This window comes from Euleptes europaea, chromosome 19 (assembly GCF_029931775.1).
Source record: "Euleptes europaea isolate rEulEur1 chromosome 19, rEulEur1.hap1, whole genome shotgun sequence".
NCBI classification, from domain to species: Eukaryota; Metazoa; Chordata; class Lepidosauria; order Squamata; family Sphaerodactylidae; genus Euleptes; species Euleptes europaea.
The window spans coordinates 10,714,583-10,737,562 of record NC_079330.1 but is presented as its reverse complement, the minus strand read 5'-3'; the positions used below and the strand labels follow the sequence as shown (position 1 = coordinate 10,737,562).

The window sequence follows — 22,980 nt, the reverse complement described above, 5'->3', positions numbered from 1 at the left end:
CGCTTTGGGCTGACTTGGGCGCCCCTCCCCAAGCTGTGCGTTTGACGCGCGCCCCCTCCCCCGAGCTGTGCGTTTGGGGAAGACTTTGACGCGCGCCCCCCCCCTTTCAAGTTGTGCATTTTGGGAAGACTTTTACGCGCACCCCCCCCCCAAGCTGCATTTTGGGAAGACTTTTACGGGCACCCCCCCTTTTCAAGTGCATTTTGGGAAGACTTTTACGGGCACCCCCCCTTTTCAAGTTGTGCATTTTGGGAAGACTTTTACGGGCAACCCCCCTTTTCAAGTTGTGCATTTTGGGAAGACTTTTACGCGCACCCCCCCCAGCTGCATTTTGGGAAGACTTTTACGGGCACCCCCCCTTTTCAAGTTGTGCATTTTGGGAAGACTTTTACGAGCACCCCCCCCCCAAGCTGCATTTTGGGAAGACGTTTGCCCCCCCGTTGTGCATTTTGGGAAGACTTTTACGGGCACCCCCCCCTCCAAGCTGTGCATTTTGGGAAGACTTTTACGCGCACCCCCCCCCCAAGCTGTGCATTTTGGGAAGACTTTTGCCCCCCCCCCCCGTTGTGCATTTTGGGAAGCCTTTTATACGCGCACCCCCCCCCCCCAGTTGTGCGTTTTGGGAAGACTTTTGCCCCCCCCCCCAGTTGTGCATTTTGGGAAGACTTTTACGCACACGCACACCCAGCTGTGCTCTTTTGGACGACTTTAACGCACCCTTTCTGGGTGGGAAGAAAGGATCGGACGTCTGCTTTCGGGGTTTTTTTTTTGGAAAGGCACCCCCTCACTCGGGGGGAGTTGTTTGTCGCGGGGGGGGGGTTGGAAGGGGGCGAAGACGGAGGGCGCGGAGAGGCGGGGCTGACGGCGGGGCAGAGGCGGCCGGGCCTGGGCGGAGGAGGATGGCGTGGAAGCGGCTGGGCGCCTGGCTCCTGCTGCCCGTCCAGCTCCTCTGCCTGGCGGCCAAGGCGGCGGCGGGCGCGCTGCTGCCCTCCAAGCTGCGGGACCTGTCCGGGGAGAGCGTGCTGATCACGGGCGGAGGCCGAGGCATCGGGCGGCACCTGGCCCGCCAGTTTGCCCAGCGCGGGGCCCGCAAGGTGAGCGCTAGGAGGGACGCGCCTGCTCCGCCACCTGGGCTCCACCTGGCTGCTCCAGCGTCTCGCTTCTCCGCTCCGGCCGGGGAAGTCGGCTGTTCCTTGTCTGGCTGCTTTGGGTAGGGCGGGGGGTTCCGCTTAAGCCGGCGGGGGGGTTTGCAAAGGGGACCTTCAGGCGCGGTTAAACGATGGAACTCCCTGCCGCAGGAGGTGGCGGCGGCTGCCAATTGACGAGGGGTGTGTTCGTGGAGGAGAGGGCTATCTGGGGCTACTTTCCTTTTCCTTTTATCCCTTAGAAGCTTCTTGATCCATTGATCTTGAGCAGCCTCTATCTAGGGTGGGAAGGATATAAGGACTGAAACAAATCTTGCCGCTGGCAATGCAGCCTTGGGGGCCCTGTCGCTTAGTAAAAAAGGCATTATGTCAGTCACAGAGGCATTGGGTTTGTATATCAACAGGGGGGAAATCTGGGGCGACTAGTCGAAATTGAGACCAGTCATGATGCATACCTGTTCTCTGCAGGTAATCAGAGGAGCATGACTACTATTTTAGGTAATTCACAGTGGGTAGCCGTGTTAGTCTGTTTGCAGTAGTCAAAAAGGGCGAGAGTCCAGTAGCACCTTAAAGACTAACAAAAATATTTTCTGATAGGGTATGAGCTTTCGTGAGCCACAGCTCACTTCTTCAGATACCCTACCAGAAAATATTTTTGTTAGTCTTTAAGGTGCTACTGGACTCTTGCCCTTTTTGACTATTATTTTAGGTGCCCTGGAACACAGGCAGGATAATGCTGCTGCAGTCGTCATGCTTGTGGGCTTCCTAGAGCCACCTGGTTGGCCGCTGTGTGAACAAACTGCTGGACTTGATGGGCCTTGGTCTGATCCAGCAGGGCCTTTCTTATGTTCTTATGTAAGAATAGTAAGAAAAAAATCAGGGTCTGAAATGTTTTCTCAACTCAAGAGAGAGGCATGGAGAGTTTGACACCTCCACGTTCAGGGGCAGTGTACCTGAGTGCTCGTAGCAAAGGAGAGGGCACCAGCCAGGGATGTTTTCTTGCCTGAAGCCCTTGGTTTTGTTCCCATGGAGAATGGGATGGTGCTCTAGATCAGGGCTTCTTAAACTTTTTCCACTCGCGACCCCTTTTCGGCCAAGAAATTTTTACGCGACCCCCAGATATATAGGTATATAAAATAGGTATACAAATCAAACCTTTACTGATCATAAAGTATAAAGAAATTTATTTTCAAACAATTCTTTGGTATACATGTAATTTTACCATTTATTAAAGGTGAAGGCACATTTTTCGCAACCCCCATATTCAGTTACGTGACCCCATCTGGGGCCGTGACCCACAGTTTAAGAAGCTTTGCTCTAGATGGATCTTTGGTCTGAACCCCCCAGGGAAATCCTGCTGTCCCTAGGCACCTCTTCTAGGCTGCATCGCTTCTGGATTCCAGCCGGAGAATCCTGCCAAAAGACAAGTCCAGCCAGCGTCCCAGAGCGCCGGCAGCATCTCTCTGAGCTCATCCCCCCTTTGGGACTGATCCCCCAAACCTGGGGCTCGAACCAGGGATCGCGCCTGTGCGAAAGGGGCATGTCACCTCCCATCAGGGCAGCCCTTTCGAAAAAAATGAATGGGAGGCCCTGGAGACAGAAATGGGGATTTTGGTTGGGCCGCGCATTCAGCCAGGGAAACACGACCCTCGGCCCCTGATTGGTGGCCGAGGTCCCAAAGGGGTGGGGTCCCAGTTGCTGGGGTGGGGGCGTTGTGTGGGTGTGTAGCCTAGAGCTGCAGGGAAATTCTCTTTCATGCCTTCAAAGAGGTCTGGGGAGATACAGGCAACAACACATCGTGTGCAAACTTGCCCTGGCAGACCGTGTGGGTGCATCGGCTGCGATTTGCACGCCTGTCGTTGGCGGTTCGGCTCTGGTGATTGACCTGCCAGAGATGATGAGCATATCAGGCAGTTGGGCGGTTGTTTTGAGTTTCCACCTTGCCTTGCAGCAATCTGTGATCTTTGGCTGGGCTGGGTGCCGAGCCAGGGAACTGCGGCACTGGTGATGACGCTCCCAGATGTGCCATTGAACTCTCAAAAGCAGGCAGGGGAGGGATCTGAGTTCGATTCCCAGCACTGGGGGACACCTGCTTTGCCCCCCCCCCCGTTTCTCTGATTGCAACTGCTCCCACCTCCCTGTTTTAAGTCCTCCGAGGGAAAGACAAAAAGAAATATAGAAGCCTGTTTTCTGCATATCCTTTCCCAGCTAGCAGTGGTTGGGCATTTTCACATGAACACATGAGGCTGCCTTATACTGAACCAGACCCTTGGTCCATCAAAGTCAGTATTGTCTACTCTGACCGGCAGTGGCTCTACAGGGTCTCAGGCAGAGGTCTTTCGCATCACTTACTTGCCTGGTCCCTTTAAGAAGAAGAGGAAGAAGAAAAGTTGGTTTTTATATGCCGACTTTCTCTACCACTTAAGGGAGAATCAAACCGGCTTACAATCGCCTTCCCTTCCCCTCCCCACAACAGACACCCTGTGAGGTAGGGTGGAGCCGAGAGAGCTCAAAGAGAGCTGTGACTAGCCCAAGGTCACCCAGCTGGCTTCGTGTGTAGGAGTGGGGAAACAAATCCAGTTCACCAGATTAGCCTCCGCCACTCATATGGAGGAATGGGGAGTCAAACCTAGTCTCTAGATCAGACTCAATCACTCCAAACCACCACTCTTAACCCCTACACCACGCTGGCTCTAAGAAACGGCAGTCAACAAAAAGAAGGCCGAAAGCAAACCTCAGGGTTCTGAGATAACGCAGGGTAAACAGTGGAGGTGTGGGCTGCTTGAAGTGGAAAGGCACGGAGCTGCCTTTCTAGGAGGGGCACAAGAGGTTCTCCAGACTCCACCACTCCAAACCAACCTAGTCTCCAGATCAGACTCCACCACTCCAAACCACCACTGTTAGCAACTACACCATGCTGGCTTAACTGGAGATGCCAGGGATTGAACCTGGGACCTTCTGCATGCCAGGCAGGTGCTCTACTACTGAGCCACAGCCCCTCGGGGAGAAATGGCGCCTGCTAGGATAAGAATTAACTTCTTCCCCAGTGGTCCAAGGCCAGATAGGGCCCTCCAATGGCAGCTTTGCAGGGACAAATAAAAAGGCTGGAGCTGAAGCATATGACTCTAAGGTCATGTGCCGTTTGGCCCTGTTAGTACTGGCCTACCTTCTAGGATTGTTGTAAAAGGTATGTGAAATGCCGAACATTACCATCTCATGGAAACGGCACAAGCTTTTCCCACCGCTGCTTTATTGTTTTATACGGTAAAGGTCCCCTATGCAAGCACCAGGTCATTCCTGACCCATGGGGTGACGACACATCCCAACGTTTACTAGGCAGAATTTTGTTTTGCGGGGTGGTGATGTCAAAGACCTCTGCCTGAGATCCTGGAGAGCCGCTGTCAGTCTGAGTAGACAATACTGACTTTGATGGACTTTGGGTCCAATTCAGTATAAGGCAGCTTCATGTAGATAGATGCAATGTAAGTCGGCTCACAAGGCTGCAAACATTAGGCGCTGGTGAAATTTTGGAGGAGCCAAACATGCTTATGTGTCAAACACCGTCAAGTCACAGCTGGCTTACGGTGACCTGAACAAGGGGCTTTCAAGGCAAGCGAGAAGCAGAGGTGGATCGACATTGCCTTCCTCTGCAGAGTCTTCCTTGGTGGTCTCCCTTCCAAGGACTGACCCTGCTTAGTGTTCGAGATGTGATGAGATCAGGCGATACCATTCTGCCTTCCCTCTTGGAGGATCCAAATCAACCCCTCCTTTCTGACCTCTGCAGCAATTCAGGTCCCCGTCATATCCCAGAGTTTTAGGTGCTCAGTGGCTCCCAGGTGCCAGATATTTTTCACTTTGCTTGTTGTGAGCAGCCGCTTATCTGTCTCCGATTAATGGAGCATGGGAAGGGGAGGAGCAGCCTTTGCAAAGAATCGGTCTGGCGCAGAGCGGCGGACGTGCAGCTTGCTCATGCCAGCAAGAGGCCTTCTTATCTCCTTGCGGGTTGAGAAGCACTCCTGGCAATAAAACAGTTGTTACCTGGAGGAGGAAGGGAGGCTTGTAGATAGCCTTGACTGAAAGCCAGGCAGAAAAAATGAAATAGCTGCCTTGCAGAAGCAGAGGTGGGGGGAGGGCAGATTCTGATAGGGAGCAGTTTCAGAGAGAAAGGGGTAACATTTAGCCACATGTTCTGTATATGTTTCCTTAAATTTATATTAAATATATATATAATCATAGAGTTGGAAGGGACCACCAGGATCATCTAGTCCAACCCCCTGCACAATGCAGGAAATTCACAACTACCTCCCCCCCACACCCCCAGTGACCCCCTACTCCATGCCCAGAAGATGGCCAAGATGCCCTCCCTCTCATCATCTGCTTAAGGTCATAGAATCAGCATTGCTGACAGATGGCCATGTCATGCTTAAAAACCTCCAGGGAAGGAGAGCTTACCACCTCCCGAGGAAGCCTGTTCCACTGAAGAACCACTCTGACTGTTAGAATTTTCTTCCTGATGCCTAGTCAGAACATCTTTTGATTTAATTTCAACCCATTGGTTCTGGTCCGACCTTAGAATCATAGAATTGGAAGGGACCACCAGGGCCATCAAGTCCAACCCCCTGCACAACCCCCTTCTGGGGCAACAGAAAACAACTCGGCACCCTCTATATGACAGCCCTTCAAGTACTTGAGGATGGTTATCATATCCCCTCACAGTCTTCTCTTCAGGCTAAACATGCCCAGCTCCTTCAACCTTTCCTCATAGGACTTGGTCTCCAGACCCCAAACCATCTTTGTTGCCCTCCTCTGGACATGTTCCAGCTTGTCTACATCTTTCTCCCAGATACATCTTTCTCCCAGATAAAACAAAAAAATAGCTTTGGATTACTTGTGTATATGGAGTCTCTTTCCCCCCCTGCTTGTTGTAGAGCTAGCCTAATAGCATCATGTGACATTTATTGTACATTCAAAGGGTTGAGGTGGGGCAAGGCTCAGTGGCAGAACATCTGCTTGGCAGGCAGAAGGTCCCAGGTTCAATCCCTGGCATCTCTGGTTAAAAGCATAAGGTAGAAGAAGAGTTGGTTTTTATATGCCGACTTTCCCTACCACTTAAGGGAGACTCAAACCAGCTTACAGACACTTTCCCTTCCCTACAACAGACACCCTGTGAGGTAGGTGGGGCTGAGAGAGCTCTGACAGAGTTGTAACTTACCCAAGGTCACCCAGCTGACCTCTCGTGTAGGAGTGGGGAAACAAATCCAGATCACCAGATTAGCCTCCGTCGCTCAAGTGGAGGAGTGGGGAATCAAACCCGGTTCTCCAGATCAGAGTTCACCGCTCCAAACCACCGCTCTTAGCCACTACACCAAGGACTGCAGAGATCATGGAGGGCTGCTGTCAGTCAGAGTGGACAATGCTAACCTTGGTAGACCCATGGTCTGACTCAGTATAAGGGAGGCTCATGCATTCGTCACCAGATGTTATATTCGTCAGAAAGATCTCCTAGTCCCAGCAGAAAGGGTACAAGCACTCTGGGGTGGGGGCAGGGAATATGGTCCAGGAAGTCTTAGGCTGCAGGGTTGTTGTGTAGGGCTGCTAACCTCTTGGTGGCACTTGGCGATCTCCTGTGATTCCATTTGATCTACAGACGACCAAGACCAGTCCCCTTGGAGAAAATGGCTGATCTGGAGGGTGGACTCTATGGCATTATACCCTGCTGAGGTCCCCCAAACTCCACCCGCTCCAGGTTCCACCCCCCCAATCTCCAGGGATTTACCAACACTGAGTTAGCAACCCATCCATTGTGTGTGTGTATTTTATGTGTCCTCAAGTCACTTCCAGTTTATGGTGACTATGAATTACCACTGTGGCTCAGTGGCAGAGCATCTGCTTGGCATGCAGAAGGTCCCAGGTTCAATCCCCGGCATCTCCAGTTCAAAGGACCAGGCAAGTAGGTGATGTGACAGTCCCCTGCCTGAGACCCTGGAGAGCCACTGTTGGTCTGAGTTGACAATACTGACTGATGGACCAAGAGTCTGATTCAGTATAAGGCAGGTTCATGTGTTCTGTCAATAACAGCCTTGCGAACCGAAGGCCATGGCTTATTGTATTGGGTCCATCCATCTCGCCTTGTCTGTCCTAGGTGAATGTCAATTTTTCTAAACGAAATTGACATTTTGTCTTTTTTAGCTCTTTGATTCTCCTTAAAAAAGTTGAGGAAGTCAGCCTATAAAAAACAGCTCTTCTTCTACAATTATGAAAATGTCATAAGACTTCTTTGGGGGGGGGTTGGCTGCAACAGACTTACGGGGCCACCTCGCTGAAGTTTAGGGTCGTCAAAGGGGAGGTGGATTTCGGGAGGAGGTCAAAGGGGAGAAGATAAGACGGCCTTTAAGATGCAGGTCCCAAGATATCGTAACGTCTTGTCTCTGCAAAGGCAGCCTTGCCCGGAGATAGAACAGCCGAGCTTTAGAGATAGGCGGCGATCTATAACCACAGATCTGTGATTAAAAGCTTGCCTCTGATGAGCCAGCGGATAAAAAGCCGGGCCGCACAGTCTCTCATCCACTGACCGCCTAGTTTTTAATTTAAATCCCTTCTCTTCTCCACAAAGGACCTTCTGGTTGAAGGACGTTGCAGTTTGATGGGACACTTTTTAAAGTTTTAAAATATAAGTCGTTAGGCAGACGGGTCAGTTTCGCAACAGCTTGGGACTTGAGCCCCCTAACTTACACGGTCTGAGACCTTCGTATCTTCGGGACCGCCTCTCCTGGTACACCCCCGGAAGGACATTACGTTCATTAGACACTAATTTCTTGGTGGCCCCCAGCCCTAGGAACGTGCGGCTGTCCTGGACAAAAGCCAGGGCTTTTTCAGCCCTGGCTCCGTCCCAGTGGAAGGCTCTGCCTGGTAACATCAGGGCCCTGTGAGACCTTAAGGAGTTCTGCAGGGCCTGCAAAACAGAGTTATTCCCCCAGGCCTACAATTGAGGACAGCCTTGAACGTCAATCCCCCTTTTTTATCTGTTGTTTGTATGAATTAAGAAGGGGGGGGGTCTGTTATCTGTCCTCTCGGCGGGTTCTGTATTCAGTGTCATCTGATGTTTTAGGTTATGTTTTAGACTGAGAATTGTCGTTTAAAAAAAAATTAGAATTATTTTGGTCTGTATGTTGATGTTTAATGTCGTTACTCACCCTGAGTCAGAAATCGGAATAATGAATAAATAAATAACTGAAAAGTTTCTACCTCCCCCCCGAATGCATGAATCTGCCTTCTACGGAGTCAGATCATTAGTCTGTCAAAGTCAGGATGGTCTACTCTGACTGGCGGCGGCTTGCCGTGGTCCCACACCGGGGTCTTTCACACCCCTACTACCTTGATCCTTCTAACTAGAGGTGTGGGGGATTGAACCGGGACCTTCTGCATGCCAAACTGTTCAAGGGGACTTAAACGGTTCTGACCAGGGCAGGGGTGAAAAATGAAACGCCCGCCCTTCCCCAGTGCTACACCCTCAATCTATATCTCTCTCTGCAGCCTCTTCCTTGGCAAACACCTTCTATTTTGACTGTGCAATAAACAAATAGACTTGTAAATAAATGCACACTCATGCATATGCGTCACTCTGGCATGGTGCTTTGCTGTATGTCAAGGCTAGCTTGCCAGACCCTTTAGCCATAGTTTTCTGAGATGACCTGTACTCGTTCTTCTTGAGCGCTCTGAGCATTTTGCAAGTGGTTCTCAGAACCCAACAGACTGTGGCCGAGCCTTGTGTGTGTGTAAAGTGCCATCAAGTTGCAGCTGACTTATGGCGACCCCAGCAAGGGGCTTTCAAGATAAGTGACTAAGCAGAGGTGGTTTGCCATTGCCTTCCACTGCAGAGTCTTCCTTGGAGGTCTCCCTTCCAAGTACTGACTCTGCTTAGCTTCTGAGAGCTGGGCTATACCATGCTGCCTTCCTCCCTGGCCAAGTTTTAAGGTTGCCAATTCTGGCTTGGGAAATTCCTGGAGATTTGGGGGGCAGTGCCAGGAGGGGGGGGAGAAGGGAATTCAGTGGGGGTGTTTCTTCCATAGGAGAAATAGAAGTCTTAGAGCATCCACCCTCTGTTCAGGACTTCTGTCACTCGGGGTCTCTATGGTATACCATTGAATCTATCCTCAGGAGCGGCCGTTTCCTCCCGGGCGGTGATCTCGGTACTCTGGAGATCAGTTGTCGTTTCAGGAGAATGCCAGGTCCAAGCCAGGCAGATCATGAGAGGGAGAGCATCTTGGGCATCTTCTGGGCATGGAATAGGGGTCCCTAGGATTGTGGGGGGGGGAGGTAGTTGTGAATTTCCTGCATTGTTCAGGGGGTTGGACTAGATGACCCTGGTGGTCCCTTCCAACTCTGCTATTCTAAGTTCAAGGATGGCAACCCCGTTCATCTGCTGGCTAGCAGCAAACGTTTGGGTGGCTATCCATATTTGTCACTAACTCCGTCCCGTCCTTGCGACAGAGACCAGGCCCAGACAGTGCTGTGGCTGCCGGCTGATAAAGCTGACGCCAGCAGGGAAGGGTCAAACCCGTGAGGTCTGACCTTTGTCCCAGCGGGGACTAAATTGATTCTAATTAATAGACTTGACAATAGGGTCGCTACCTTTAGAGGAGTTTAAATTGCATGTTGCCCTCTTGGCCGGGCTATAAATTATGCCTTGTTAATGAGGGGGTCTTTCCCGGTCGCCTCGCTCACCTTCTGAATCACGTCTCACAGAACGGCTCAAAGCGGGACTAATTACATGGCGCTGCGCATTGATGTGGCGAGAGCATCAGTGTGCAAAGCCCTTTTGATGGATTACCATGTTTGCTGATGACATCCTTTGTAGGGTCGGCTGGTACAAAGCCAGGTTGCCGCGATGAGGTTGTGTTTTGTGGCTGGAAAGAGATGCAGTCGCCTTTGTGAAGGAAGCCAATTACGAACACAGTCACAGACCCCAACCCGAGGTAATAAGGAGTAAAGTCACACTTATCAGGCCGTGAAAAGCGGCCGGTTGAGTTGGCGAAAGATGCTGCATTAAAAATATGCTCAGGGCTGCTTCCTTCCTCCCCTGGGAGCCAGCGTGGTGTAGTGGTTAAAAGCGGTGGTTAAGAGTGGTGGATTCTAATCTGGAGAACAAGGTTTGATTCCCCACTCCTCCACATGAGCAGTGGAGGCTAATCTGGTGAACTGGATTTGTTCCCCCACTCCTACGCAAGAAGCCAGCTGGGTGACCTTGGGCGAGTCACAGCTCTGTTAGAGCCGGTTTGAGTCTCCCTTAAGTGGTAGAGAAAGTCGGCATATAAAAACCAACTTTTCTTCTCCTCTCACAGTCTGAAATTGCACCGTCTGTTCCATCAGCTCGCAGCATGGTGTAGTGGTTAAGAGCGGTGGTTTGGAGCAGTGGATCTGATCTGGAGAGCTGGGTCTGGTTCCCCACTCCTCCACATGAGCGGCGGAGGCTCATCTGGTGAACTGGATTTGTTTCTCCACTCCTACACACTAAGCCAGCTGGGTGACTTTGGGCAAGTCACAGCTCTGTTAGAGCTCTCTCAGCCCCACCAACCTCATAGGGTGTCTGTTGTGCAGAGGGGAAGGGAAGGCGATTGTAAACCGGTTTGAGTCTCCCTTAAGCGGTAGAGAAAGTCAGCATATAATAACCAATCCTCCTCCTCTTCCTCCTCCTCCTCCTCCTTCTTCCCCCACCTTCTCCACCTCACTGTACTGCCAAACTTATTTTATTGCAAGGGGGAAAGTTAACTGCTTCCTAGCTGTGTGTCCCCGTCAGCACTTCAGAACGCTCCTTCTCCGTCCGGTCTCCGAAAGCACAGCCTAGTAACACACTGCGCCTTTGATAGCAAAAAAAGTTTCCGTTTCAGAGGCTAGAGGAAGTGTGCATTCCTGGAAGAAAGCTGGCCCCGAAGGATTCTCGACTGTCCCGCGCTTGCATATGTACACAAGTGTGTGTGTGTGTGTGTGTGTGTGTGTGTGTGTGTGTGTGTGTGTGTGTGTGTGTAAAGAGCATTATCACCTCTCGCCTCCTTTGTGGCACCAGGTTCATCAGCCGGTCAGCCGGTCCCTTCCCCCCCCCATGACACCATGACTATTGTTTACCCTTTACACGGAGGAAAGGCTGAAAGAGGTGTTGGGACTCCCCTCTACAATGGATTCCCTCCCTCCCTTTCCCTCCTCATGACCCTACAGTTTTGCAGGGCCTGGTCTGAGGTTTAGCCTGCAGAGGAGAAAACCGAGAGGGGATATGATAACCGTCTTCAAGTACTTGAAGGGCTGTCACATAGGGGAGGTTGCCGAGTTGTTTTCTGTGGCCCCAGAAGGTCGCACCAGAACCAACAGGTTGAAATTAAATCAAAAGAGTTTCCGTCTAGACATTAGGAAGAAATTTCTAACAGAGCGGTTCCTCAGTGGAACAGGCTTCCTTGGGAGGTGGTCAGCTCTCCTTCCCTGGAGGTTTTTCAGCAGAGGCTAGACAGCCATTTGTCAGCAATGCTGATTCTATGACCTTAGGCAGATGATGAGAGGGAGGGCATCTTGGCCATCTTCTGGGCATGGTGTAGGGGGCATTGGGGGCGTGGGGGGAGGCTGTTGTGAATTTCCTGCATTGTGCAGGGGGTTGGACTAGATGACCCTGGTGGTCCCTTCCAACTCTATGATTCTATAATTCTATGAAGTCCGCCAGGAAGCAAATTGCTTTGTCCCTGGCCTTTCAGGGAGTTTCCTGCTTCCATGTCTTAAGATCTGCATTAACAGGATAACCTCCAAATGCTGCGTAAGTTATGCTGTCCGGTGATGCTCGGCTTCTCCCGACAGCTGTAGGTATGCAGACTCCTAACGAAAAGGTAGAAGAACAGCTGGGCTTAAACTGTCCTTCCCACCCACCCCCCAGGAGAAATCAACATCTGACTTTTTACAGATGAAAATAGAAACAACTGCCTATTTCTCACATCTGATCTCATGTGCCAAAGATCTCTAGTGGCGGAGTGTCCTCCTCCCCCACCCCCACCATGCACACTTCAAAAGGATAAATACATTCTGCATATTTGCATGTGTTTGTTTAACTGTTTCCTGGCTGCCGCAGGGAAGGGTCTTTGTTTATTTTATGTATTCATAGAGTACATTTTAGCCCACCTGCAAGCAAACAAGCAAAGGTATTTATTATGCTCCATGACCAGCAAATACTACTGTTGTCCAAGGAGTCCTTTCCTCCTACACAGTTCTTTCCTCCTCCACTTTTATGCTCACAACAACCCTGTGAAGTAGGTTAGGCTGAAAGAAGAAGAAGAGTTGGTTTTTATATGCCAGTTTTCTTACCACTTAAGGCAGACTCAAACTGGCTTACAATCACCTTCCCTTCCCCTCTCCACAACAGGCACCCTATGAGGTAGGTGGTTTGCCAGTGCCTTCCTCTGCACAGCAACCCTGGTATTCCTTGGTGGTCTCCCATCCAAATACTAACCAGGGCCGACCCTGCTTAGCTTCTGAGATCTGACGAGATCAGGCTAGCCTGGGCCATCCAGGTCAGGCAGAGCCCCCTACCCTACCCTATAAAAAGCATTATTCAAAATAGGGGTTTGCATGACTCACTAAAGAAGATAATAACAATAAAATTTCAAAATAGTTACAATTAATTGCACATCTATTCAAAGTCAAATTAAAACCTTTTAGTTGAAATTTATTCAACAAAACTGATGAACTTGATCCAGTGGTACCAGCTCTTCAGGGGGGGAAATTCTGATAGTTTCCACCAAATTTGCCAGCATGGTGCCATAGTTTGATTTATTGTATATTAGTGAACAATACAGTTGAAGGGGCCCACCTCTTCCACCCCCTGCTGCCCCCTTGCCTCTTAGTGCCCCCCTAGGTAATCCCACCGCCCCCCAGGGGGTGGTACTTCCCACTTTGGGAACCACTGGACTAAAGAAAGGACTAGAACCTTGATCCTACAACTGAGCTACCTTTTACTGAATCAGACCATTGAACACATAAAGCTGCCTTTTACTGAATCAGACCCTGGGTCCATCAAAGTCAGTATTGTCTACTCAGAGTGGCAGCGGCTCTCTAGGGTCTCAGGCGGAGGTCTTTCGCATCAACTACTTGCCTTGTCCCTTTAACTGGAGATGCCGGGGATTGAACCTGGGACCTTCTGCATGCCAAGCAGATGCTCTACACTGAGCATCTTGGTTTGTCAAGGTTTGTATCCCCTACTGAGACTGGCAGCAGCTCTTCGGGGTCTCAAGCAGAGGTCTTTCACGTCCCCTCCTTCCTAATCCTTTTAGCCGGAGCTTTCCGGGATCGAACCGGGGGAACGTCTGTGCGCCAGGCAGAGCAGATGCCTGGCAGAGCAGATCTACCACTGAGCCGTGGCCGCCTCGCTGGCTGCCAACCGCTGGGGTCACCCAGAGGTAACCACAGGGCAGAAGCCTCTCTGCGCCAGCTTTCCACAGCAGGGATTAACCGCCTCGCCGGTCTGCTGCCCTCGACAATTTTCTGGTCAGTAACTTTTTGAAAAGGAGAGTGTGTCTAGTGCAGGAGGGAGGGAGGACAGCTAGAGAAGGCCTGATGTGGAAGAGGAGGAAAAGGAGGCGGCTGGCCAGCGTCCAGAGCGGGAAGCGATCTTGTCCAAAAACTCCGGTCCCAGACATAGATTAAGCTTTTTTTCCAACTCTGCACGCTTTTAGTTTCCGGGAAACCTTCTGTACGGCTCACTGCGTGGCGAGTCGATGGGCCGCGGGGACGGGGATTCTCTACAGCATCTTTCTTTGGCTGTTACCGCACTAGGTATTCCCAGCGATGTAGCAAGAGTTTGGGAATGTTATAAAAAAAAAACACATCGCTTTAAAAGGGTTTTCGGATGCCACGGTTAAAAAACGGTTGGAAGACGTCTTCACAGCTTAAGGGGCCAAACAAAGTGCGGACGGTATTTTTCATAACAGTTTCAAACTCTTAATACACTGGTGGGAATACATAGAAAGCGCAAACAGTATTTTTTTATAACATTTCCAAACTCTTAATACATCGCTGGGAATACCTAGTGCGGTGACAGCCTTTGTCTCCCCCTGATCTTAGACCGAGGTCTTGAACAATAAAAAAAACCCATCAAACTTAAATAAGACCCGTCTCTAAAAACACCTCCCTTTGACTCTTCTCTGCAGCCTCCCCAAAAGGAGCAAAATAAGTACGCTGAGACCTCTAAGAGGAACTGAGCCTTTTGCTCCAAAGCTGCTCGAGGAAACACGGACCATTTGGCAAAACACGGTATAATGCATTTTAGCCTAAGTTGGTACACCTAAGGACAACGCAAAAGGGTATGTACCAAGGAGTCTGATGACTGAAGAGGGCAGGGACACAGCCGGTCTGAAAAAGGGATCCTTAGGATACGGCCCAGGGTTTTCTACAGCAGAGGTGTCAAACTGAAGGCCCGGAGGCCGGATCCGGCCCCTTGAGAGCTCTTATCCGGCCCACGAGCCAGCCTAGGCAGCCCCCCCTCCCTCGATCTGGGTTGGCGAGGTATGGCCAACCAAGGTATGGCCGACCAAGCAAATTTATGTCATATCCAGCCCTCGTAACAATTGAGTTTGACACCCCTGCTTTACAGCATAATGATCCCCCCCTTCTCCACTGCCATCCACAGGCTCGAACCTAGGGTTGCAAACCTCCAGGTAGTATAATATACAACAATTATACTTGGATTGCAATATGAGTTATTCAACAAGGAAGCAATCACTATGGCAAAATTCAATATTTTATATTATAACAAAAAAACAATGGTATCAAAATGGTTGAAAATAAACTTGTTATATTGGTTTTGTTTCTTCACAAAAATAAAGATATTCCAGGCATTGAAGTCCCTCCCTGCCCCAAACCCTGCCTTCCTCAGGCTCTGCCCCAAAAAACCTCCCACCGGTGGAAAAGAGGGACCTGGCAACCCTACTAGAACCTCTTGTGCTGAAAATAGACTCCCCCCTTCCTGTTATTTATTTGATATGTTATGTCCCATGTTCCTCAGCCAATATGGCTCGGAAGTTGGCTTAGAAGAAGGTCTTTTTTAAAATAAATGCATATACAAAATACATTGTTAAAGCCAAGAAGGAAAGATGGGAGCATTAAGAGCAGCCAGCAAAAACTCTTTTTTAAGAACTCGAAATCCGTATAGCAGTGCGTCCCAAGGGAAGCAGAAGGGATCGAAACAGATTTCATAATGTCAAAAAAAACCAAAAAACGCTAAAGCAGTTAGAAAAGTGCAAGAGTGAATAACAGTCTGGCATAGAAATAAGTACAGGAAATAAAAAGAAAAAGGAAGTGCACATTTTGAAGGAGTGGTGGTTTCCCCTTTTAAAATGTGCTTTAAACACACATGAAGCTGCCTTATACTGAGCTGGAGAGGAGAAAACCGAGAGGGGATATGATAACCATCTTCAAGTACTTGAAGGGCTGTCATTTAGAGGAGGGTGCTGAGTTGTTTTCCGTTGCCCCAGAAGGTCGGACCAGAACCAACGGGTTGAAATTAAATCAAAAGAGTTTCCGTCTAGACATTAGGAAGAAATTTCTAACAGACAGAGTGGTTCCTCAGTGGAACAGGTTTCCTCGGGAGGTGGTGAGCTGTCCTTCCCTGGAGGTTTTTAAGCAGAGGTTAGATGGCCACCTGTCAGCAATGCTGATTCTATGACCTTAGGCAGATGATGAGAGGGAGGGCATCTTGGCCATCTTCTGGGCATGGAGTAGGGGGTCACTGGGGGTGTGGGGGGAGGAGGTACTTTGGAATTTCCTGCATTGTGTAGGGGACTAGATGGCCCTGGTGGACCCTTCCCACTCTATGCTTCTATGTGACAACAACCTGAAAAAGATTATTTGCAGCTATATAGTGGTATAGAAAATTCACTATTGGTGGATTCCTTGATGTGTAATGATATTCATATAGGTATGGAAACATTGTGATACCCTTATTTAGCCACAGTGCTATGCTTTTGCTAACACCTTTTTTCAATAGCTTTCTTGATGCCATGAAGCTACGGGTCTGGTTAGTATCTGGATGAGATACTGGGACCCCCCCCCCCTTGTAGACTACTTTGGGTTCCAAGAAAGATAGACTGCATCAGCAACCCGCACAACCTCTCCCAGCCTCCATAATTATAAAGAACTAACTTGTTGCAGGTTATCCTGTGGGGTCGAACTGAGAAGTGCCTGAAGGAGACCACGGAGGAGATCCGGGCGATGGGAACAGAGTGCCATTACTTCATCTGTGACGTGGGGAATCGGGAAGAAGTCTACCGGCAGGCCAAAGCCGTCCGGGAGAAGGTGGGTGGAGATCCCAGTGTCTTTCCTCTTTGTCGGGTTGGGCCTTGCCTTGCCAGCCCAGATTGAGAGGGGGAGGCGGTGGCCAGTTCGTGGGCCAGATAAGAGCTCTCGAGGGGCCGGATCCAGCCCGCGGGCCTTATGTTTGACACCCCTGCTCTAACCCCTACACCACGCCGGCTAGATACACCAGATACATAGGTATATATATCTCAACCTTTAATGGCACAGGAATTACAGTTGCAATCATTGAAAATAGTTGTATCCAGATAAAATACAGTCTATATGATAATGAAATAAATCAATCATAACAATAATCAAATAGGTTTATACTAGGTTACTCGAATCCTCATAGCGGCTAATAGAAACTTTGCTACCTCCTCTGTAATACAGGGGCACTGATCGGTAGGGTTGCCAGGTCCCTCTTTGCCACCGGCAGGAGGTTTTTGGGGTAGAGCCTGAGGAGGGTGGGGTTTGGAGAGGGGAGGGACTTCAGTGCCGTAGAGTCCCATTGCCAAAGCGGCCTTTTTCTCCAGGCGAACTGATCTGCATCGGCTAGAGATAATTTGCAATAGCAGGAGATCTCCAGCTAGTACCTGGAGGCTGGCAACCCTACTGATTGGCCAGGAGGACAGCCACTTTGTCCTCTGCGGGGAGAAAGACAATATCCTGCATCAGCGGATCAACATAGGTTACCCGTAAGGGCACGTAGAAAGCACGAGGATGCAACACATGAGCCAGTGTTTCTGGTTGGTCCTGTGAGCATGGGCAGGTCCGATTACAGACAGATAGACAGAACAACGGTAGACAGAACAACTGATAGTCAGAACAACGGCGATAGCTGCACTCACTCGGTGCTTGCTTTTTTCCCCAGGTGGGAGATATCACCATCCTAGTCAACAATGCAGCGGTTGTTCACGGCAAGAGCCTGATGGAGAGCGACGACGACGCCCTCCTAAAATCACAGCACATCAACACCCTGGGACAGTTTTGGGTACGGAGGGCTCCCCTCTGATGTCTGCTCAGGCTCTGCAGGGCCCCGGATGAATAACAGCCCGCTAGCGCTCGGTTGCTGCGAGACTGAGCTACACGAAGGGAAGATCAGCCTGACACGAAAGCCCGCTAGGAAACACAGAGCTGGGGGCAAAGGGCGGAGGAGATGGGTGGGAAAACTCACTCAGCGCCATAGAGTCCAATTGCCAACGCGGGCATTTTCTTCAGGTGAACTGATCTCTGTCAGCTGGAGGTCAGTTGTAATAGCAGGAGATCTCCAGTGATTACATGGAGGTTGGCAACCCTATGTAGTGGTTAAGAGCGGCAGGGAACCAGGTTTGAATTCCCCGCTCCTCCACATGAAGGCTGCTGGGTGACCTTGGGCTAGTCACAGTTCTCTCTGAACTCTCTCAGCCTCACCTACCTCACAAGGTGTCTACTGTGGGGAGGGGAAGGGAAGGAGATTGCAAAACCAGTTTGATTCTCCTTAAAAAGGTAGAGAAAGTCGACATATAAAAACTAATTCTTCTTCTTTAGAGCTGACTTATGGCCACCCCGTAGGGTTTTCAAGGCAAGAGATGTTCAAAGGTGGTTTGCCTTTGCCGGCCTCCTCATGGGCTGAGAGAGTTCTGAGAGAACTGTGACTGAGGGAAAACTGAATCTATGCTTGGGGCCATCTTTTTTAGCAAAGTTTTTTTTTTAAAAAATAAATAAATAAGAAAAGGTGCCCCCTGTTTCTTTTGTTACCATTCTGCTCAGGTGCTGATCTCCCAAAGACAACTGCATAAAATAAAGCCGGGGAAAGGGGGGGGGGTCCACCGCCATTCAGTCCGGCCTGTGAGCCAGCGTGGTGTAGTAGATGAGAGCAGTGGTTTGGAGCGGTGGAGTCTGATCTGGAGAACTGGGTTCGATTCCCCACTCCTCCGCATGAGCGGCGGAGGCTAAGCTGATGAACTGGATTGGTTTCCCCGCTCCTATACGTGAAGCCAGCTGGGTGACCTTGGGCTAGTCACAGCTCTCTCGGAGCTCTCTCAGCCCCACCTACCTCCCAGGGTGTCTGTTGTGGGAGGGGAAGGGAAGGTGATTTTAAGCTGGTTTGATTCTTCCTTAAGCGGTAGAGAAAGTCGGCATATAAAAACCAACTTCTTCTTCTGCTTCTTGACGTTTGCATTCCGCCTGCCTGTAAAACCGTTTCCCTGGGGGTTTCCGCACTTTGTATTCCCAGAGATGTATTAAGAGTTTGAAAATGTTATAAAAAACATCGCTTTAAAAGGGTTTTTGGATACCACGGCTTATAAATGGTTGGAAGACGTCTTCACAGCTAAAGGGGCCAAACAAAGTGCGAACAGTATTTTTTTATAACGTTTTCGAACTCTTAATACATCGGTGGGAATAATAGAAAGTGCGAACCATATTTTTTATAACATTTTCAAACTCTTAATACATTGCTGGGAATACAAGTGCGGTAACCCAGCCTGTCTTTGGCCCACAGACCACAAAGGCCTTCCTGCCGCGGATGCTGGAGCTACAGAAGGGGCACATTGTGTGCCTGAACTCCGTCCTGGCGTTGTCGGCCATCCCGGGAGCCATTGATTATTGCACTTCCAAAGCCTCTTCCTTCGCCTTTATGGAGAGCTTGACCCTTGGGCTGCTGGACTGCCCGGGGGTGAACGCCACCACGGTCTTGCCCTTCCACACGAGCACCGAGATGTTTCAGGGCATGAGAATCAGGTGAGGGTGAAGATGAAGGGAGGGTTGACAGCTTCGGGTTGGGAAATACCCGGAGATTTGGGAGGTGGAGCCTGAAGAAGGCGGGGTTTGGGACTTCAATGGGGTAGAATGCCTTAGGGGTCCACCTTCCAAAGCAACCATTTTCTCTAGGTGAACTGATCTCTGTCACCTAGAGATCCGTTGTAATAGCGGGAGATCTCCAGCCACCACCTGGAGGCTGGCAACCCTGCCGAACTGTTTACAGTCCTACCAGACACTGCAGGGTTGGGTTGCCAGCTCCAGGTTGGGAAAACCTGGAAATTTTGGGGATGGGGCATGAGGAAGGCAGGGTTTGGGGAGGGGAGAGACTTCGATGGGGTATAATGCCATAGAATCCACTATCCGAAGTGCCCATTTTCTCCAGGTGAACTGATCTCTGTCACCTGGAGATCAGTTGTAATAGCAGAACCAACGGGTTGCAGTTAAATCAAAAGAGTTTCCATCTAGACATTAGGAAGGATTTTCAAGCAGTTAGAGCGGTTCCTCAGTGGAATAGGCTTCCTCGGAAGGCGGTAAGCTCTCCTTCCCTGGAGGGTTTTAAGCAGAGGTTAGATGGCCATCTGTCAGCAATGCTGATTCTATGACCTTAGGCAGATCATGAGAGGGAGAGGCATCTTGGCCATCTTCTGGGCGTGGAGTATGGGTCATTGGGGGTGTGGGGGGGAGGTAGTTTGGAATTTCCTGCATTGGGTTGGACTAGATGACCCTCTTGGTCCCTTCCAACTCTATGATTCTGTCTTCAGCCACCACCTGGAGGTTGGCAACCCTAACTGAAGGGGGGGCTGGTAGATAGTTGAACCAGCTCATTTCTCGAATGCAAGACCCATAAAGAATCCTGGCTATCAATGAGATTCTTCTGGGGAGGCCCCTTTCATTGGATGCCTCTACTTTCTGCCGTGAGCTGGGCCTCCTCTGTGGTGGCCCCTCATCTGGTTTTCAAAGGCCGTTCAGTTTGTGCTTCTTTTCGTTATTGAAGGACCGGCCTGAATCTTTGTCAGACTTTGCTTTTATGCTACAAATATTGTTGTTGGATCTGTTTGGGCTGTGTTGTGTTTAAATAGCTGCTTGCTGGCTTGCAATATGGAGCAGAGGTACAAAAATACATCGAAGAAACTCCATATTCCCATCCAACTCTTGGCTTTATTCTTTGGAGGCGATTCAGAGCCCTGGATTTTCTAAGCTTCCTTCTCCCCCTTTTCTTCAGACAATGTAGATGGGAGGTAGATTAAGCGGACTGACCGACCCAGTAAGTTTCAGAGATGAGAGTTTGAATCCTAAAACAACATGTTAAAAGCTATCCTTCCTGATTTTTATGCCCTCAGCCAACTTCCATTTATTTAACAGTTCATTAATTTATTTAGGAAAAAATATATGCTGCCTCTTTGGAGACTTGCTTGGGGCAGCTCACAAAGTAAAGAAAAACAATAAAATCATAAAAGCAACATAAGAAATTAAGGATAATAAAACAATACAAATACAGGCAAAAAGCCAGTGGGGTAAGAAAGCGAATGTGTGTTGGAGAATTGTAGTGAAAAGGAAATATTTTTATATTCCAATTCCTACATGTTTTGCGTTAGCTTCCAGCAGGGGATCTAATAAGATTATTGTCTCTTGTGTCTTCCTCATCCAGCTAGAGTCTTGGAGTCCAAGAAACACATGGGGATTGAAATATATATTTCATTCTACCTATTGAAATCTATATTTCATTCTACCTACAATTGTCTAATAAATATTCTCCTTTTTTTTTCACCAACCATTTGCCCATATTTGTATTATTATTGGTGCGGCCCCTGTTCCTTTTTTTCATTTTTGGTTTTGGTTTTGGCTTTGCTAATTGCACCTCTTCTCACACGGATCGGGATAATCGAACCACCTACAAAAACTCCAAGGGCCATAAAAAGGGTAAGAAGTAGCTCCCTAGCCTAATGTGATATTCATAAAACTGGCCCCAGGCTAGAAACAGGCTATAAAAGTGCTTTGAGAGACGGAATCCCTCAGTTAACAGCCTGGGTAGAAGAAAGACATGCTTTGGCCTGGCACCTAAAGGAAACTAAAGCGAGTCTCAAGGGAGAGGTGCCAGCAAGAAAAAGGCCCTGTCTCTAGTCGACATCTCTGCAGGCAGGAGGGGACCTTTCCCTGCCAAATCACATGCACCACAGTGACCCATGCTGGCCATTCAGCAACCTCGCATGCGAATGGGACTCGTGTCCAAAGGGCACAGGCGGGGCAGTACTGTGGACGCATGCCACGGCACAACCTGGGCTAGCTGGAGGTGAACCAACAGCTCCATTTTTGTCTTCAGGTTCCCCAACCTTTTCCCCCCGCTAAAGCCGGAGACGGTGGCCCGAAGGACGGTGGAAGCCGTTCAGCAGAACCAAGCCTTCCTACTCCTCCCATGGACAATGCATATCCTAATCATCTTGAAAAGGTACTGCTTGCTAACCCACCCCAGGGTCCTAAAATAATAAGAGCATTGCTGGGTTAGGGTCTTCTCAGGGACCGTCTAGTTCAGCATCCTTATTGATTGATTGATTTGCAACCTTGTCCAACCAACCAGATGTCCCCAGGAAACTTATGAGCAAGGCCTGAAAGCTACCTCTTTTCCCGAGCAACCGTTGCTCAGAGGTACACTGCTGAGGCTGAGTCAACCTTGAGCCGGCTACCTGAAACCGACTTCCGTCGGGATCGAACTCTGGTCATGTGCAGAGCTTTTGACTGCAGTACTGCAGCTAACCATTCTGCCCCATGGGGGTCCTAAAGGTAGAGAAAAGTGGGGTATAAAAAAACCCAAACTCTTCTCCTTCTGTTGAGAGGGACAATGTCTTGACACCCCTAGACCACAGCCATGGAACTTTCCCCCTTTGGCACAGAGATATTCTCAAGCTTTTTCCGGGGGTGGGGGGGGGATGTGCTTAAACAGATTCAATAATGTAATTTCCTGACTGGAAGAAGGCAGGAAACTGACTCTTGTGCCCAGTTTCACATTCTGTGCTAGAGCAGAAAGCTGTCAGCACCCGTGTCTCCACATCCTTGATAGCCCCTCGGACAGATTTCTCCAACCATGCGTCCCTGACGAATCCCTCCTTTATCTGATGACACATGACCAGCACATTCTGTTCCTTTACCCCCTTTGCAGCCTGCTCCCGCAAGCGGCGCTGGAAGAGATCCACAAGTTCTCCGGGAGCTACACCTGCATGAACACTTTCAAAGGGCGCACATAGAGGTTGCGCCATGCTCCGGCGCCAAGCCAGAAGCGGCAGCGACTCGACACGATTGTCAGCCGGCCGGCCTGGGCTGTCCGCCTGCTCCCGTTTGCCACAGCAACCCCTTCGGCGCCACAGCAACGCGGCTTCTGGGGAAGACGGACCCGGCTCGCTGGGGACATGGAAGCAAACCATGGGCAGTGGGGAGGGGGGCCGCTTCTTTAGAAACCAATTGTGCCATTTGTTGATAGTTTTCTTTTCCTTCAAGAGTTTTGGGGTCTCGCCGAACCCTTCCGTGCCGGACACATCCCACTGCGCTCCCCAGGAATCGAAGGGTTTCTCTCGCGGCCTCTAATTCGTGAAGCTCACCAGATGATTCTCACAAGCGTCTCCTGCTTTTTGCCGCCGTGTCTGCAGTCCAAGAAAGGGGCCGGTTCCTTTAGTCTCTGCCCCACCGTTGAAAGGGTACAGAACGTTCCTTTGTGAAGGACGGCCGCGGGGGCTTTCGGCAAGGCTTGTAAGGACAAAAGCAAACAATGGGAGCGGCTTCT

At 49.9% G+C, this 22,980-nt stretch overlaps 1 protein-coding gene across 1 annotated transcript; it reads left to right on the top strand.

Annotated features, from left to right (window-relative positions):
- The first annotated feature begins 899 nt into the window (after positions 1 to 899).
- On the top strand, positions 900 to 22,490 carry DHRS3 (dehydrogenase/reductase 3). The gene is made up of 6 exons (XM_056865228.1): positions 900 to 1,094; positions 16,323 to 16,466; positions 17,338 to 17,457; positions 18,949 to 19,187; positions 21,529 to 21,654; positions 22,363 to 22,490. The coding sequence occupies exons 1-6, from the start codon at positions 900 to 902 to the stop codon at positions 22,445 to 22,447; spliced, it is 909 nt and encodes a 302-aa protein (XP_056721206.1). The 3' UTR covers positions 22,448 to 22,490.
- The last annotated feature ends 490 nt before the right edge of the window (positions 22,491 to 22,980 follow it).

Excerpts from the sequence above, each read along its gene's own strand:
- DHRS3 (XM_056865228.1), top strand. The coding sequence starts at position 900 with ATGGCGTGGAAGCGGCTGGGCGCCTGGCTCCTGCTGCCCGTCCAGCTC. Across the intron at positions 1,095-16,322 it reads CCCAGCGCGGGGCCCGCAAG|GTTATCCTGTGGGGTCGAAC; the intron begins GTGAGCGCTAGG and ends AACTTGTTGCAG. Across the intron at positions 21,655-22,362 it reads ATCCTAATCATCTTGAAAAG|CCTGCTCCCGCAAGCGGCGC; the intron begins GTACTGCTTGCT and ends CCCCCTTTGCAG.